The 19,078-nt window shown below is 48.3% G+C and overlaps 1 protein-coding gene across 3 annotated transcripts in view; it reads left to right on the forward strand.

Moving 5' to 3' along the window:
• Ltbp2 (latent transforming growth factor beta binding protein 2) overlaps positions 1 to 19,078 on the forward strand; it is a 90,856-nt gene that overhangs the window by 28,636 nt on the left and 43,142 nt on the right. For all 3 annotated transcript variants that reach the window (XM_052185415.1, XM_052185413.1, XM_052185414.1), the window contains exons 4-8: positions 13,868 to 14,052; positions 14,939 to 15,109; positions 15,534 to 15,740; positions 16,397 to 16,680; positions 17,263 to 17,365. In XM_052185415.1, the coding sequence (XP_052041375.1) occupies positions 13,868 to 14,052; positions 14,939 to 15,109; positions 15,534 to 15,740; positions 16,397 to 16,680; positions 17,263 to 17,365 (950 nt within the window). The remainder of the gene's footprint in view (positions 1 to 13,867; positions 14,053 to 14,938; positions 15,110 to 15,533; positions 15,741 to 16,396; positions 16,681 to 17,262; positions 17,366 to 19,078) is intronic.

Raw genomic sequence — 19,078 nt, forward strand, 5'->3', positions numbered from 1 at the left:
TTTGATACAAGATGCATTCTGTAGGGAGAATTGTGGCTCTCAGAGAGTGAGTGCCACCTCCCCTCAGCCACCCAGCCTGAGACAGCAGATAGCCAGAGGAAGAGCTGCTCTCAGACAATCTCAGCTCATCTGGCTTCCTGCGCTGGGATGGGAGAACAGTGGTCATCTTTTGGAGTAAGCAAATATCCTGTTCCAGTAGCTGAGGGAGGCCCAGGCCTTGGACAGGTCTCTAGCAACATGTCTGTCTCTACTGCCACTTGTCTGCCCTATAGCAACTCATCTTAAGAAGGAGTCACTGTGTGCTGCTCCCACAGTTTCATCTCCCAAAGGATGGCTCCAATAAAGAAAGCTCTAGTGTGAACCCACTCTCTAGTCGCCCCTCCGCCATGCAGTCTGTGTGTCCTGAGTGGATTTCTCAGGCTGGGTAGAGGAGAGGATGCTAAAAAAGGGATGAGCTTCGAGCAGAAGCTGGCAAGGATTTTGTTCAGGCATAGCCTGCTTGCCTGCTTGCCTTCTGTCCTTCCCTTCATCCTTCTGTCTCTCCTCCACTTCTTCTTTGCTTTGAAGTAACATGGAATGCTGGATGGCTTGGACTCAGGCCCATCTTCTAAGAGCTCCCAGCAATCTGGAGGGGCTGTCAGCGGAAAGAAGGCAAGGAGAGAGCATTCCTGGGCTGTGTGGGCAGCTGCAGCTAAGGGACGTTTCTCATGGCTGTCTTCCTACCAGACACTCTCTAACCTTGTTAGTTCCCGGGGTTGGCCGCGTAGCACAACACCTCTCCAAGGCTTCTCCTTTTTTGCTGAGTTCTATAAGATGAGGCCCAGACAAGGTCTTCTACAGCTCAGACCCAAGGGTTCATATAACATTCCATGGCAAAGTTTGCCTGTCTCTGTTCCTCATTGGCTGGGTGACCTTAGACAAGTTACCGAGCTTACAGGCCAGATCTGTGAACTGGACCAAGGATCTAGGTCCTAACTTTAATGGTGATTAAATGAATTAACGTATGAGACGTGCTCAGCACAGCATGGTGGGGCCCAGAAAGAGGCCAATGGCTCCTGGAGGACCCCACCCCATAGAGGGACAGGCCTCAGTCTACATGACACCTCCTGTTTCCCCTCCCCTCAATTGTCCTTTGTCCCCATTGAGCATTACCATGAGCACATACTTTATTTATCCCTATGTGTTCACTGTCTTCTCTGCCCCTCCCACTTCCGATTCCAGCTCACATTCCGCAACTCAGGGAAGCTGGCTCCCGCCTCAGGACCATGCCAGCTTAGGAGGCCTGGGATATTTGGGTTGAACAGCTTCCTTGGCCGAGAGCTTCCTGGCCCTTGTGGCATTCTGCTTTTCCTCTCTTGGGTTCTTCTAAAAGGTTCACATGCAGGACCAGGTCGCTTGGCTGCTATGTGGAGGTGTTTGCATTGTTTACTACACCAAATTTCCATTTACAGAATGAACAGGGTAAAAATCTAGTCTGCTTTCTGGTCACCGTGCCCTGGTACCATGCTACAACCTCCTGAAGGAAATGGGGTAGCTTCCGTTGTGGCAATAGGTTTACAAGGACTCCCGCTAGACTGTAAACTCTCAGTAGGCAAGGCACTCCTTCCATAGTACCTGATAGGCTTGTGCACCTTCCAAGGGCATCATAAATATATCGTGGCTACATTGCCTTACAAATTCACAAAACCTAGGTTCCTTATGGCCTGCCAAGTCTTCTAGATGATATCGGTCCTGACTGAGAAATAGGGCCCTTCCAGGGGTAGGTAGATGGCTCCAGTGGAGAGACAGATGAAGGAACCATGAAGTTGGAAGCTCGGTGTAATCAATTATTAAGGGCAGCAACTGGGTACCCAGTCAAGTCTGTTTACGACATAAAGGGTTAGAATCTGTTCCTTCTCTTCTGAGGAGTCTGTGTCCCTGGCTCTGCTCTGGGAGGTCCTGCTGGGTCCCAGAAGAAAGCTGAAAGCTCTTGGAAGGGGCTTTGGAGGTGAAATGGAACGTCAGTTTCCCAAAAAGTTTGTCATTAGGCATGCTGGATAGAAAGGGAGGGACATTTCAGACAGCAAAGATTACAAAGGCGGTCAGCACACGGAGCCCTTGATCTACAAAGACAGTCTGCTTGGTTAAAACGATGCCAGGCCATGCTCCCTGCCACCCTGCCTTCCTTCTCTCTCCTCAATCTTAGTTTCTCGACATGTTTAGGTGTCAGAGTGTGGAAGTCTCAAGGAATACCATGAACTGTCAATACAGTTGATCTCATGACTGAAATTAGCTGGAAAGTTTTGTTAGCAGAAACTATGATGACATCTCTTGTTTGTGAAAAAAAAAAAACCCAAACCCACCCAGTTATAAGCACAAGAGCACACACACACACACACACACACACCTATGGAAAGAGCGAACTGTTGAGTGAAGTGTGACAATCTGTTGCCACATTTTCCCACTAATATTAGTTTATTGCTCCATCATTTGTTCAGTCCTGCTCTAGCAGACAAGTAGCTGCAGGCGCCAAAGCTGGAGGATTTATGGAATGCTACTTAAAGCTGAGGCCATGCTGTTCATTAGCAGATTTTCCTTGTAAGTCAGGAGGTGTTAATGGAGTTGTGCCTGAGCTCAGCAGGGGCCCCCAGTCTACATACCCCCCAGTCGCCCAACCCCCCCCAGCCATGAGATCAGCTCTCCCCGGCACCCCCAGGACACCCTTCCACTGTAGGTATTGTACTGACTGGCCTGAATCTGGCCGTTTAGGTGCCCTGGAATTCAGCTTGAGATGCTAAACACATCTTGCTGCAAACGGATCCCACTACCCACTTCTCTTGGGTTGCAATCTGGACTCCTGGGCTGTGATCCCATTTGAGAGCTAGAGAATGGAAAATCAGCGTAGAGAGGCCTACCTGAGAGGAGCCTCCTCAGCAGCACAAGAGGCTCAAGGCCAGCCTGGGGTACATGCTTCTCTGGGATACATGGGTCTCTGCTTCAAAAAACAGAATGACAAAAGCAATCTGGGTTCCTGAACACTACCATCCCAGACACTGCTCTGTCACTACCATCCCAGACACTGCTCTGTCCAACTGTTGCTGGGAATTTTCCTCATCTCCACTTCTGAAATATCTCTGGGACCCATACCTTCTCGGTCCCATCCTTGGTCGCTCCTAGCCTGGACCACAGCCAAAGCCTTCTATCTGTCCTCCAGCCCTCCCCTCTCCTACTACTATGAGTGTCTCGAAGCTAATGTTGGTATCTCCTGGGCATCCTTACCTTTGCTGGGTGCTGGTCACTTGGCACAGCTTCCAGTGGGTCTAAGAGGGAAAGACCCAGTACCCAACCAGTGACAGGCATGCATAGCTGCTTCTAATAGTGGTGGTGGTGGTGGTGGTGGTGGTGGTGTGTGTGTGTGTGTGTGTGTGTGTGTGAGAGAGAGAGAGAGAGAGAGAGAGAGAGAGTATATGCACACATGTATGCAGATGCCCAAGGAGGCCAGAAGCGAGTGTGGGATTCCCTGGAGCTCGGGCTGCATGTGGGGTGAGCTGCCTGGTATGATATTAGGACAGAGTTCTAGCCCTCCAGCAGATCATCAAGAGCTTTTGACTCCTGAGCCATCTCTCCAGCCCCATAACACTTTCTGCTTCCTGAATGCATAGAGGAGGTTGTAAGAGGCCCCAGAATATGGATCCAAACCTGTTCATCTCTCAGAGCCTCAGTGTCCTCATCTGTAAAATGGTAATGATTAGCAAATGAGAGGGAACATAGGATGAAGTGAGCCTGGTTTAGGAACCTGGCCTGTGTGCATCACGAGTTCTGTAACCTTCCGCAGGGCGTAAACCCTGTATACCTTCTGGTTTGTTGATCCCCATTATAAAATGGGGATCGTGTGTAGAAATTAGGGACCAGGTTATAGAGAAGCCTACGTGAGAGGATTCGTACGGTGTGTGTCACTGGTCCAGGGCCCTGCACAGAGTGAAGTGTTCATTAAATCTTTATACCAGGTAACCCGAGTTCCCACTTCCTACTCACTGCCCCTCCCACATAGGCAGCCAGCATTATTAATTTCCCAGGGGTTCCTTTTCTAAGGCTGCTTTATGAACATGCACAATATGATCTGCATTTTCAGTATTTTTATAACTTTACATGCCGTTTATACCAGAAGTCAGCAAACTTCTTCCATAAAAGGCCACATGGTAAATATTTTCAGCTTCCTGTGACATATGGCTTCTGCAACTCCTCACTGGGCCTCTGGAGAGCAAAGACAGCCATAGCCAGTGAGTGGCCCTGCTCCAGGAGGCTTTATTTATGGAAAGTTACACTTGAATTTTATATCATTTTCTCATGTCAAGAAACAGACTTTTAACTATTTTTCCAGCCGTTTAAAAATGTAAAGACCATTGTTGGGTCACAGCTTATACAAAACAGCCAGGAGGCTGGATTTGGGCTGTTGTGTTTCCACATTTCAATATGTCTTGGAGAGTCCAGCGTGTTCCTTCCTGACAGGAAAGAGCTGTGAGGGCACCTGACTCCATCCTGTGGCCATCTCTAGTTTATTTACCCACAACTCTACTGGAGGCCGCTCCGGCAATTCAGAATATTTTGCTAATTCAAAGCAGCGCTGCTCTGAAGAGTCTTATATTTGCATCACTTTGGATATGAACACGTGCTTTGGGACAGACAGGTCCTTGAGAGAAGCAAAGAGAGGACAGCAGAGTGGACCAGTCAAAACAGCCAACCAAGGACGGAATCCCCAGGAAATCAAGTTTTGAGTTGACTGTGGATGGAATGTTCAAAACTATCCTATCTTGAGAGATGGGGGCTGTGGCCTCCCATTGGGGACATCACTCCAATGGTCATGGTGGTAAGGAGACCTCTCAGGTAGTTCCCATTGGTCAAATATAGGACCCAGGAAGTCATGGATTTAAGTGATTGGTCACCACCTTTGCACCTAAGGAGAAGTGCCCAGGAAAGCAGCAGCACCCCCAAAGCAGGTTTATCTGCAGACCAGTCTCAGAGGTGGGCACTCAGGTGCAAAGCCTTCCTGCACGGTGCAGAGTACTGAGAGCCAGCGCAACCAGGACTCTGAGCTCTGTCAGCTCAGCTCCTTGCCAGCAACAGCTGAGAGTGACTGTTTCTGCAGCCTTACCAACACGTATGTAATTAAACTGGGAGAGAGTTTTGCTGGTCTGGTGGATGAAAACAAGCCTGTTGCAGGGGCATTTCTCATTCGCACGTCTTCTGAGCATGAAGACTGCACACCTGGACTTCTTCCCCTCCTCTGAGTTTTTGTTTGACTCTTTTGCGGATTTTCTGTCAGAGCTGCAGGGCTATCCTTTCTTTAGATGGCGCGATCATTTCTCTTTTGTCCGTGACATGATCACATGCATTTCCCCGAACGCTCATCTGTCTTTTCATTTTATTTAAGGTGGTTCCGGCCAAGCAGAGGGTTTTGATCCCGGAGCTGGTGGATTAAGTGACAAGTGGTGTTAAACACTTGCATGGTGCCCGCCACATGCTAGACACTCCCCAGCATTGCTCCTCCCCTTGACCGCTCTGTTATGCGCTTTTCAGAACCATACTCATTAGCATGGCTGGCCTCCATGCATCTAATCAGAAGCTCAAGGCAGGAACCTGGGGTGGGGGTGGGGTGGGGTGGGGGTGGGGTGGTGGAAGACTGAAGCAGAGGAGAACACTGCTAACTGGCTTGCTGTCTGTGGCTTGCTCAGCCTGCTCTCTTAACCAACCCTGGATCCCAGGGGTGGTGCCACCTACAGGGAGCCAGGCCCTTGATAACACCAATCAGTTATCAAGAAAATGCCTCACAAACTTGCCTGCATCCTGGCTACAGGCCATCCTGATGGAGGCGTTTTCTCAGTTGAGTTTCTCCTCTTCCCACATGAGTCTAGCTTGTGTAAGTCTGACAAAACAAAACAAACACAACACTTTCCCCACCATCGTTACTGCCCTTCGGTCTCTCCAGCTTCCATGGTTTTGCCATTCCAACCTCCCCCATTTCTTTCTGCCTCCTCCTCTCCTGGTCTTTCCATGTTCGTGACATAAGTATCTTGAAACCCAGTCTCTCCATTCAGCCTCTTGGCAAAAGTTCAAACCTCACTCTCTCGCCTGAGACTTCCTGGAGTCTTTCCATGAGATAAGTTGGTTTTTGCATCTGAACCCCTGTGACTCTGTCATCCTCAAAGTCCATTTTGGGTTCTAGACATTTCTATACATTTACCACACCTTTGCTGAGCCTTGATTGCTTTATTTATAAAATGTATAAGTATATACATTTTATATATCATTATATAATATATTATTATATACCAATATACTGTATATTATATATTTTAAGTATAATATAATTATAAGCATAATATATAATGTCTGATTATATAATATATTAATATAAAATTATAAAATTCTGGCAAGAATAAGTATATAGTTTTATTAAAAATAAATATACTACATGAAGCTAAATGGTATAATGTAGTATCTAAGAACACACACACACACGTATGTGAAGCTTAAAAGCACAGTTGCATGTACACAGATACTCTCCTACCCACTGTTTACAGATCCTTCCAGACCAGCAGGGAGGAGAATTTTTTTTTTTGACACAAGGTCTTACTATGTGGCTTTGGCTGGCCTAGAACTCACCTAAAGTCACTGCCTTTGCAGTAGGATTAAAGGTGTGCATTATCATGGCCAGTGAGAGTTTATTCTCACTGGAAGTGTAATACCCATGTTATTCTGTAACTTCCTGCCCTCATTTTAAAGAAGCACAGACAGGGCAAGGTTCTGCACTGGATACGCAGCACCAGTGCCCACAGCTGTTCTGTGTGCCATTTGTTGATAGTTAAATGTTTTTCCTAAAGACTCTTTTCAAATACAACAGTCTCTGGAAGCCCAAGTGCAGCTATGCATATAGACTAGATGGAGCTGAGCCTCCAGAGGACAGTGAATCTGGCTGGGGTAGAACGTGGGGCTCCTAACCTGTGACTCCACATGCCTGTTTGAAAGCCTCATGAAGGGAGCAAGGGGTGGAGACACTCTGCACATTTAACCAGATGGCCACATTGTAAGTCTGCAGCCCCAGCTATCTGATATGGGAACATTTTTCTCTCTTAGCTTATTGAAAAAGTCCTGGTATCAGAAGTCAGAGGTTTCTCTTGGCTGATCCAGTGGTTGCTCCTGGTAATGGCCTGTGACAAACTTTTCATGGCCAGTGAAATGATGAAGAAAATAAATCTATTCAGATAGTTATTTTTGGAATCGATGGTCTTTATGAAGTTCTGGTGGTAATGATCAGTACATATTCGTGTGTGTGTGTTAGCATCATATCTGTCCATGCTAGTTGATATTTTGTTGTTGTCATTTCAAAATACCAAACAGAAGCGGCATACAGGGGGAACTGTATTTCAGCTCACAGTTTCAGAGAATTCATCCATAGTCACTGGTCTTCATGTTTCTGGGCTAATTATTAAGCAGAGCATTATGGCGGTGGGGGCTTGTGTGCAGCTTCTTTATGGTGGACTGGAAACAGATAAGAGAGTCAAGGGAAAGAAGCCACGACAAGATATAGCTCATGGGAAACCAGCCCACCAGCTTGCTTCCCCAGGTAACCCCCTGACCCCACCTTTCACCCCTCCAAGAATGCTCACATTAGGAGCCCATGGATGTTAGGTAGGGGTTCTCATCATCTAATCATCTCTGGGACTCCCTCATAGACACACCCAGAGACACATCTCTTTATTTCTCTAGGTGTTTTTAATCCAATCAGATGGACCATAAAGATTAACTGTCACTGAGGCTGAAGGGAGATTGCCCAGAAGCTAAAGAACACTGTCTTAGTTAGGATTTCCATTGATGGGAAGAGACACGTGACCTCAGCAACTCTTATAAAGGAAACATTTAATTGGGGGTGGCTTACAGTTTCAGAGGTTCAGTCCATTATCATCATGGCAGAAAGCCTGGCAGCGTGCAGACAGATGGTGCTGGAGAAGGACCTGAGAGTTTATAGCTTGATCTGAGAACAGCCAGAGGAAGACTGTCTTCTGCTGGCAGCCAGGAGGAGGTCTCTGTTCTGCACTGAGCAATAGGAGACCTCAAAGCCTGGACACACTTCCTCCAACAAGGCCACAACTATTCCAACAAGGTCATACTTCCTAATAATGCTACTTCCCATAGGCCAAGCATATTCAAACCACCGAAACCACTTACTACTCTTGCAGAAGCCCTGCGTTCGATTCCCAAAACATACATTTAGATGGCTCACAGCCACTTATAACTCCGGTTCCACATGATCCAATGGCCTCAGGCCTTTGTAGGCAGACATAAACTCACATAGGCTCACATACACTAAAAATAAAATAGATAAAAATTTAAAAAAATAAGATTAGTCATAACACCACTTAAATAGAAAGCTGGAGGCTTTATGTGGGTCTCCCAAGTTCATTCAAACTGGCAGATTCATGAAATCACGAAGTTCTGGTTCGCTGTACCATTACTAGGACTGGGCTGGAACAACCCCTGGGGAGAAGGCAGATGTCATCCTCACGTTTAGGAAGTTTAGACACGTCCATCTATAGCGGACACAAAAGCCTTTCTTGTGAGCGTTATCAGATCCCCTTCTCCCCTGGGGCTGTTGTCTCTGACTACCATCTTCTTACTGATGCTCTGCATGCCTTGGTAGCCACCATTCAGTTGTCCTTGAGGGCCACACTGGATCAAACACGGTGCCAGGCCTTGTCTTCCTGTCTCATATCCAAAGACCAAGGCAACACACAGAACAACAGTCAAGTTGTGGTGTGTCTAAGGACAAGCACAGTTAGCAAGGTTGGGTGGCTGGGACAAACTCCTGGCTCCCAGTCTCCAGCTCAGCTCAGGTGCCTGTGGTTTTGGAAGCCCCAGCCACGAGGCCACAGGTGAGCCACGAGGCCACAGGTGAGCCACGAGGCCACAGGTGAGCCACGAGGCCACAGGTGAGCCACGAGGCCACAGGTGAACCACGAGGCCACAGGTGAGCCATGAGGCCACAGGTGAGCCACGAGGCCACAGGTGAGCCACGAGGCTGCTGCCCCTCCACACTGTCTTCCCTCCCTGCAGTCTGAGGGCTTGCTAGGGTACAGGAGGGCAGAGCAGTGAATACCCTTGCAATCATTGTTGAGCTGGGACTTCATTACTTAGCTTGCTGTAAGCCTCTCAGTAAGCAGGCCTTTTGGGGTTTTGTCATTTAACTATCTCTGTCACGTGAGTGGATGACAATGAATTGGGTTCAGGAGAGGGCCTCTGAATGTTAAAAAAAAAAAAAAAAAACCAATGTGTTACAACAGGTTGGACCCTTGGCCCTTTATGTATATGGATGCTTGGACAGCACACTTTTTTCTTCTTCTTCCTTTTAGATGGAGAAGAATTTTAAGTGACTCCATCATATTTTCTCCTTGGGTTGGTTGTAGGTTTGTGTGGAGATGCTATTTAATCCAAATTGTGGCACACCATCTTCTATCTCTTTCTTCGTGCACTTTGAAAATCCTGACATACTTTTTGTCTTGTGAGCACTCACTTGTTTTAGTAAAATAATTAGTAAAATCATCTATTCTCCCAGGCCTTTCAATTCTCCCAGGCCGCTCAGTGAAGTAGATATTCCTGACCCTGTGGCTCAGAGGGACTAAGGAATGCCTTGCAAAACTACACTGCTGGCAAGAACCCAAATTAGTTTCCTTCTGTTTGAAACCCCTTCCTGTCAGCCGGCTCTCTCTACAGCGAGTAGAGGCAAGCTTGGCTGCCCAGTGTCCTTCTCTGAGAAGTAATTCAACTGGTCCTGAAGATGTTTGAAGCTTGTAATGATACACTAGCTTGCGCACAATTCTCTTGGGCAGTCTCTCAGAAGCATTGGAAGGCGTTTGCTTTCAATGGAGAGGATTATGCTAGGCTCCTCCTGAGAGGAAGGATACTGAGGTTTGGGTCCTCAATTCTGGACCATTATCATTCTTAGGATTTCCTCATGGCAACAGGACCTCTTCTACTCTGACCCCCAAACCTGGGAAACAGGAAGAAGGTTTGCTGCTGATGGTTCTAGAAGGAGCCGCATTGAGATTTCCAGGAGCCAAGGTGGCTGGAGCAGGTCCTGGGTAGATGAGATAACCAGGTTCTGACATTGTCCAAATCTAGCTTCTGTAAACAGTGTTATGGCTTGAGCACATGGAGCCAACTGCTCTGGAGTAGGAGGGAGCAAGGGTCCCAGACCATATCCTGTTAGGGCACAAACTCAGTTGGGAGGTAAGGAGTAGGACCCAAGGGTAGAGCACGCCTGAGGTCTAGCAGAAACTCCCAGGCTGACTTCCACTGGGGTCTGTGCAGACCCAGAACACAGGCTTTGGAGTCAGGGTGGTCTATCTGGAATCCCAGTGTGTTGGTTTGGCTATTGTACAATATTGGGTGAGTCTTTAGCCCCTTTTAACTTCCATGTTCACATGTCCTCACACCCACTATGGTCCAGATGTTGTTGTGTATACAGTGGCTCATACCACTGTCAGAACGCTAGAGTATTTACAGTAGAGGCAGTCTAATAACAAACATGTAGACGATCTGTTCAAGTTTATGAAATAAACAAGTCAAGCAGTTGTCAAAGGACAAGCCATAAATACAGTCATGAACAAAATTCCAACCTCAAGTATTTTTAGGAAGCAAGGGTTAGAGAGATGGCTAAGCTGTTGAGAGCACATACTGTTCTTACAGAGGACCCAAGTTCAGTTCCCAGCACCTACAGGCGGCTCCCAATCATCCGCTCCAGAGGATATGATGCCTCTGGTCTCAGCAGGCAACTGTACTCACACGGACATAGTCAAACATAGCCACACACATACACAGGCAAAAATAATCTCTTTTAAAAATTAAAATTTAGAAAGGAGAGAAAAGCAACATTGAAGCATCTTTTTCATGCTTGTTCCATTAACATATTACACAATCTAGCAATAAGGCCCAGAGTAGTAGGGAGTGTATGCTTGTAACCCCAGCTCTCAAAAGGAAAAGTAGAGCTATGGGGCTAGCCTGAGCTACACTAATGAGTGTGTGCTCTGTGTGGTATATGTTTTACACTTTATTAAGTTTTAAACCCACTTTAACATTTTTTAAAGATTTACTTATTTATGTATGTGAACAGTCTGTTTGCATATGCCTGCATGACAAAAGACTGCATCAGCCAGAAGGTGGCATCCGATCCCATGGTAGATGGTTGTGAGCCACCATGTGGGTGCTGGGAATTGAACTCAGGTCCTCTGGAAGACCAGCCTGTCTTTCTTTTTCTTTCTTTGTTTCTTTCTTTGTTTTTTTCTTTGTTTCTTTGTTTGTTTGTTTTTTTCTTTCTTTCTTTCTTTCTTTTTTTTTTTTTTTTTTTTTTTTTGAAACAGGGTTTCTCTGTATAGCTCTGGCTGTCCTGGGACTCACTTTGTAGACCAGGCTGGCCTCGAACTCAGAAATCTGTCTGCCTCTGCCTCCTAAGTGCTGGGATTAAAGGTGTACGCCACCACCGCCTGGTTCTTTCTTTCTTTCTTTCTTTCTTTCTTTCTTTCTTTCTTTCTTTCTTTCTTTCTTTCTTTCTTTCTTTCTTTCTTCTTTCCTTCCTTCCTTCCTTCCTTTCTTTCGTTCTTTCGTTCTTTCGTTTTTTTGTTCTTTCGTTCTTTCTTTTTCTCTTATATCCCAAATGCTGCTCCCTTTCTGGTCCCCCCTCAAAGAGTCCCTCCCTCCCTCCCCCTCCCTTCTCCTCTGAGAGGGTGGGCCTTCCTGGGTTTTCCCCCACCCTACAGCCAGTGCTCTTAGCCACTGAGCCATCTCTTCAGCCCCCTTAAATTTTAACTAATAAAAAAAACCCATAAATCTGTATATGTGAATGGGGTTCAATGTAATGCTTGATGGATGTATGCACTGTGACCCTTAACTGTTTTGATGTGACCCCCTCAGAAAACAATACCCCCAGATATATTAAAACTGAAGTTGTTTGCAATCTTTGATGCAGTCCTGGTAGCCTGAGGAACTGAGTTAATCCTAATGTCATAGCTGCTTTCAAAATGTTTATTATTAAAAAGTTTTTCAAACCTATAAACTTCTGGTAGGAACTTTCAGGACTTGGGTATGGTTCACATGCTGGAAGGCTTTACTATACAAGCAAGAGAAGCTGAGTTCTGTCCCAAGCATCATGCTAAACAAAACAAAACAAAACCCAGGTGTGGAGTCACACCCCTGGCTCTAGAGTTCCAGCTCTTCGGAGGTGGAGATGGAAAATCTTTGTCTTGGGTGCCCTCCCAAATTCCTCCTCCTCCTTCCTCCTCCTCCTCTTCCTCCTCCTCCTCCTCTTCCTCCCACCATCTACAGTACTGAGTTTGGGCTCTGCATGCTACATTGGGCTTCCTGGCCAGCCATGCTAACACAACTGATAAGTTCTGAGAAAACCTATCTCAAAAAATAAGGTGGGGAGTAGGTGAGAAAGGTGACACACACATTCACACACATGCGCACATGTAATTGCACACAAATGTGCACAGCCATAAACACACATAAAATATCAAACATACAGAACAGGTTAATGAATTTCCCAAAGGAATAGTGATTATTATTATTATTATTATTTTAGAAAACAATAATCTCGGGCGGTGGTGGCGCACGCCTGTAATCCCAGCACTCTGGGAGGCAGAGGCAGGTGGATTTCTGAGTTCAAGGCCAGCCTGGTCTACAGAGTGAGATCCAGGACAGCCAGGGCTATACAGAGAAACCCCATCTTGAAAAAAACCAAATCCAAAAATCAAAAAAAAAAAAAAAGAAAGAAAGAACGAAAGAACAAAAGAAAGAAAGAAAGAAAGAAAGAAAGAGAGAGAGAGAGAGAAAGAAAGAAAACAATAATCTAAAAATGCAAAGGGAACCTGTGTCTGAGCTGTGATTCGGCTCCACTGACTTGGGACAGGAAAATGACAAGCCTCAGGGGAAATGTGTATTTGTATTAAGTAGGGGGTAATGTTAAGTGAAAGCATTTAAACTGGCATCCATAGCTGATGATAATCTTAAAAAGTCATAAATGTGAGCAAAGTTTGAAAGAAAACAGGTGGAAATGTTTGCTATGTTAGGATGAAAGATGAATTCATTTTTCTCTTTGGATATGGTTCTTGTATTTTATTATTTTATTTTGGTTCTTGTATTATTTTATATTAATTAATCAGAAGATAAAATCTAGGCTCTGCCCCCTGAATGATCTATAAATATTTACTTGTTGTTCATCAGTTCCCCCATAATAATTCGCATAAAGGGTTATATGGAGAAGTGGCAGGGCCAGGTGTAATGAGGCATATCTGTAATCCTAGCACTGGGAGAGCTGAGGCAGGAGGACAGTGAACTTGAGTTTAGTCTGGGCCAAGCTTCAAAATAAAATGTTTTAAATAGGGCTGGGGATGTCGCCCTTGTTAGCACTCCTGCATGTGCATGTTCCTGGGATTCATCGCCAGTATTAGTGAACAAAAATAGCAGGCTTCTGGCACACACCGTGTTTTTAATTCTGGGCTGGCTCGTAAGTGGGCTCTCAAAGACTCCTAGAACGTCGGGGCTACACAGGACAGCCTGATGCGACTTCATGTTGCTGTCAAAGGTCCTGAGGCCCAGAGAGGTTGTCTCTTTTGAATACTCCAATAGGATTAGATCTTCCCCCATAGAAGATTGGCCATTCTAGGTCCTTTTATTTGGGCACGTATACATGCAGGGTTCAGCCGTGTATGGGGTGGCATCTTAATGGAGAGTGTTCTCCCAGAGCAAGTACTGGACTGGGTGCAGCCAGATGGGAGAGGCCAGAGAGACGCTGCTCCCAGGATGCAAACATCAGGGCCCTGGGTTCTCTCCACAGCACCCTCAGCCAGACCCGCCCCCTGCAGCAGCACACAGGGCTGTCCAGGACTGTCCGTCGTTATCCGGCCTCTGGTGCCAATGGCCAGCTGATATCCAACGCTTTGCCCTCAGGACCAGGACTTGAGCTGAGAGACAGCAGCCCACAGGCAGCAGCACATGTGAACCATCTCTCACCCCCCTGGGGTAAGACTGCTCTCTCTGCCTCTGGACCTGGGAGAGCAGGGCATCTAAACCAGACGCATTCTTGCCCCACCTCTGCCCACCCCTTCACTCTCGGAACACTCAGCTGTCACCTTGTCCTTCACTTTTCAGCCAACCAACAAACAGTTTTTGTGCACTTGCTTTGTGCCAATTCCCGGGGTCCCAAACTAATCCATTTAGACATGGCTCCTATTGAGACCCTTGACTACTGTCTGCCGTCTCCTGCTCTGTCATCTCTGCGGGTCTTTACTTCCTTCATATCCAGCTGGGGGCCTCAATTCTTTGACCCACACACTTCCACAGGAATCCCCCCTCCCCAGGCATTTCTGGGCACTCACCACGATGCACACTGTCATGCCTGCAACCCCCACTTCCTCCTTGATATTTTGTGGCTTCCCCCACACCCTGCTAAATGAAGCTGATAACTGGATTCCCCCACCCCTGTTTCTAGCAGGTCCTCAGACCTTATCTGTACCCCCTCCATTTCCCCTAGGAAACCCCCTCTCTGCCAGCTCTGCCAGAGCTCCCTGCCCTTGTGCTCAGAGCCTGACTCTGCACTTTGTGGCTGTGTAACAACGGGCGCCCTAGATATCTCTCCACCTCGGGCCAACTGTGAAATGAAATAATGGGTTAGATACAATGGGACTCGCCGTAAGTGGTTCACCTTGTGTCAGGCCATGCCTGTGTGCACAAAGCATGAAGGGGGCACATCTGGGTGCTTCTTGAGGTCATTGCTCTGCCCTGACCTCAGACCTGGTGTCCAGGTCTTAGAAGATGCTGTAGGACACACCCCTCATCCTAAGGGCCTGGAGATAAGGTTTATGTGTAGCTCTGTCCAGAACCCAAGTTCCTCCCCCTCTCTCTGCAGGGCTGAACCTCACTGAGAAAATCAAGAAGATCAAGGTCGTCTTCACCCCCACCATCTGCAAGCAGACCTGTGCCTGGGGGCGCTGTGCCAACAGCTGTGAGAAGGGTGACACCACCACCCTGTACAGTCAGGGCGGCCATGGGCATGACCCCAAGTCTGGCTTCCGAATCTGTGAGTTCCCTTTCCACAGATGGTCTTGGTGTGGTGGGGGTAGGGGTGGTAGGGGATGACATCTCAGGAACTCCTTGATTTGGAACCTCTTGTTTCCTATAGCTCTATCACAGCAGGGAATAAATAAAGTCTTATCCCATCTCTGTCCCCAGCTTGGCTGTGTGATTCCAAGCAAGTCACACAACCTCTCTGAGCCCAAGTTGCGTTGATAGAGAAGAACTAAGCCTCTGCTTGTGTTCTAGGTCCTTCTTGGTGGGCTGGAAAGACACTAGGGGGCTTTTCTTTATGTCAGGGCTTCAAAGTAAGTCCCTAAATTTCAATGGGGTGCGGCACCCTCCAAGCCCCCCAGATTTGGTGTCCCACCCCCCTGCTTGCCTGTCACCAACTGGAGATCAGCTACCAATCACCTTGAGTGTTGTTGTAGATTTCTGCCAAATTCCCTGCCTGAATGGGGGCCGCTGCATTGGCCGGGACGAGTGCTGGTGTCCAGCCAACTCCACAGGAAAGTTCTGCCATCTGCCTGTCCCACAGCCAGACAGGGAGCCTCCAGGGCGAGGCTCCCGGCACAGAGCCCTGCTGGAAGGGCCCTTGAAGCAGTCCACCTTCACACTGCCTCTCTCTAACCAGCTCGGTGAGTGCCATCCATTGTGACAGCCAGCCTAGGAGGTGCACCAGGCAGGTTCATACCCTACATTTCTGCCTTCCATTCCAGTGGAGTTCCTCCATGTGTGTGTGCCTTTAACCTGTGTGGGGGGAGCAGGGGGAGGCAAAGCAGCCAATGGAGCCTCCCCCATGCGCCAGCCTGGGCAATAGAGGGAGGAATGGGCAGGGGAAGAACTCAGCACACATTTCATTTCCTTACCTTCGATAAGGCAAATCAAAGGTTCAAGCCCACAGGATTCTGTAGATGTTGGGGGCTGGGACCCATGAGCCCAGGGTGTCTGTGAAGGCTGTGTGGTGGGATGTCCTAAGGTATTCCATGGGCTGCATGTGATTGGATGGCACTCAGGGCTGCACAGGGTCACAGAGGAGGTAGACTCAGGAAGAAGTGTGCAGCTTTTGATGCCAAGCTTTTCATGATGGAGGAGTCACTATTTTCTCCTGTCCTGAGGAGTGGGGCGGGGCATTGCTCTGGTTACACATAACAGGCCAGGAAATGGGAGGGGGCTTTTGGAGAGGCACCTAGTCTGCAGCCTGCCTGACCTATGGTAGTGGGCACTCTCCATAGGGCAGAAAAGTGAGGTTAGGAGCCTGTTTCTCCAGTCTGATCCCAACCCTTCTGCCTAGCCTCTGTGAACCCCTCGCTGGTGAAGGTGCAAATTCATCACCCGCCTGAGGCCTCTGTGCAGATCCACCAGGTGGCCCGCGTGCGGGGTGAGGTGGACCCTGCGCTAGAAGACAACAGTGTGGAGACCAGAGCCTCTCATCGCCCCCGTGGCAGCCCAGGCCATGACCACTGGGCCAGCAACAGCATACCCGCTCAGGCCGGAGAGGCCCCTCGGCCACCACCAGTGCTGTCTAGGCATTATGGACTTCTGGGCCAGTGTTACCTGAGTACAGTGAATGGACAGGTGAGAAGGAAGTCCCTGCCTCAGGCCTTCAGGAACAGCTGTGGCTCCTCAGAGTGTATGTCTCTCCTTCCTTGTCCTTGTGGAATGTGACTGTAGAAGTTTCCATTTCCCAGATGGAAAAATCCACGAAATAAAAGTACTCAATAATACATTGGAGTATGTATATGGGTATAAGTACCCCTATATGCTGGGGCCATAGTTCCATTGGCAGAGGGCTTGTCTCCTATGCAAAAGGCCCCCAGTTTGATCCCCAGCACCCCATAAACCGGGCATGGTGGTATACACCTATAATCCCACCACTTAGGAGTCAGATCAGAAACTCAAGGTAATCCTTGGTTTCATGGTGCTAAGAGGGGGAGGGGTGCTACATACAGAGAGGTTGGGTCTCCTCCCCAAGTTGAGTGTAGTGCCTGTCAGTGAGTGCCAGTCACACCGAAGGGGACCAAGGAAGTCCCCTAGTAGAAGAGCCATCCCTAGGCTCAGAATTTGGTCTCAGATGAACATGAGCTTTCTGTGAGTTGCGCCTAGGACCCTTGGCGCATGGACAGCAGGCGTCACAGCTGTCTCTGGTCTCTTTTCCAGTGTGCTAACCCCCTAGGGGAGCTGACTTTTCAGGAGGACTGCTGTGGCAGTGTGGGGACCTTCTGGGGGGTGACCTCCTGTACTCCGTGCCCACCCAGACCAGGTAAGTACTGGGCTTAAGATGGAGAGCTAGAGGGTCTCTGTCTCCATCCCTCAGCACCCAGGGTTCCCAGGGAAAGGCAATCCAGATGTGCCTCAGGGAGCCTCCCCAACAGCTTGGCCAATTCAGCTCGTCTCCATTCACCCTGATAGTCCATTTGGGAACCTCTGTTTTGCAGTATATTGTAGGGATTCCAGACTATGATGGACCCCTCCACACTCACATAGATCTGTGCCTAGGTTCCAGGACCCGGAATGTCTCCCTCCTTTCTCTGAGGTCCTCAAGCCTCCTCTTCCTCCTCCTTCTCCTCTTTCTCTTCCTCCTCCTCTTCCTCTTTCTCCTCTTCTTCCTTCTCCTCCTCCTCCTTCTCCTCCTCTACCTCCTTTTCCTCCTCCTTCTCCTCTTTCTCCTCCTCCTCCTTCTCCTCTTCTTTCTCCTCCTCCTTCTCCTCCTCCACCTCCTTTTCCTCCTCCTTCTCCTCTTTCTCCTCCTCATCCTTCTCCTCTTCTTCTTTCTCCTCCTCCTCCTCCTCCTCCACCTCCTTTTCCTCCTCCTTCTCCTCTTCCTTCTCCTCCTCCTTCTCCTCCTCCTTCTCCTCTTTCTCCTCCTCCTTCTCCTCTTCCTCCTTCTCCTCCTCCTCCTTCTCCTCCTCCACCTCCTTTTCCTCCTCCTTCTTCTCTACCTCTTCCTTCTCCTCCTCTTTTTCCTTCTCCTTGTCCTCCTCTTCCTCCTCTACCTCTTCCCCCCTACTGAAACATGAGTGAGTTCCTGTTCCCAAATGCCCTCAATTTTGAGTTGAGAGCCTCAGTTCCTTGTTCCCTCTGGGTAAAACTCAGCACACATTCATTCATTGATTCATTCATTCAGTCAGTCAGTCAATCAGTCATCTATCCATTCAGCAGATATTGGCTGGATGCCTCTTGTGTGCCTGGTACTGAGGATTTGGTGAGCAAAAATCCATTCACACTGCTCCCAGAAGCCTCAGTCCAATGCCAGGGAGGGGTGTCCAGGTGCCTGTGTGTGAGTGTGGCTTCCGCTTACCCAGCCTGTCTTCCTGCCCCAGGCCTCCCTCATTCCTGGGCCTGGGCCTGGCATCCATTTGGACCTGCTGGCGATCCCTTCTGTAAGCTGGTTTGGTGGGGAGCCTGGAGCAGAGCCTAGAGGCAGGAGGGTCAGGGCTGTTCCCAGCGTCGGACGCAGAAGTAGAGCTGTAAACTGCATTTTCCACGCTAAAATGAAGTGCCGATGGCCTCTGGTACGGTGAGCCTCTGTGGAGGTCTATCTCATGCCAGGGTCCAGCTTCTGTTCTGCTTGCCTACCTCTCCTGCCTGGGTCCCCTCTCCCGTGACGTCTGGCACTGAAGGATAAGAGTGTCAGGCTCACAGAGTTGCTGTGTGTGTGTGGGGACACTACATGGTACGTGTCTTAGCTGGTTCTCCATACCTACGATTCTGTAACCGCAGATTCAACCAATCTCAGCTAGAAGATCTTTGAAAGACAGAGCCAGAGCGCGGGCTCAGCAGGGAAAGGCACCCACCCTACTCAGACAGCTGGAGTTCAGTTGTCCCCGGGTCCTACATGGTGGAAGAGCTGACTACACACATTGCCCTGTGATCCCCACACGCCCACAGCAACAAGTTCACACTCATACCACACACATGCCCCCACACACACAAATAAGTAAGAATGTCATTAATTTTAAAGAACATATTTGAA

Source organism: Apodemus sylvaticus, chromosome 6 (assembly GCF_947179515.1).
Source record: "Apodemus sylvaticus chromosome 6, mApoSyl1.1, whole genome shotgun sequence".
Taxonomy (NCBI): domain Eukaryota; kingdom Metazoa; phylum Chordata; class Mammalia; order Rodentia; family Muridae; genus Apodemus; species Apodemus sylvaticus.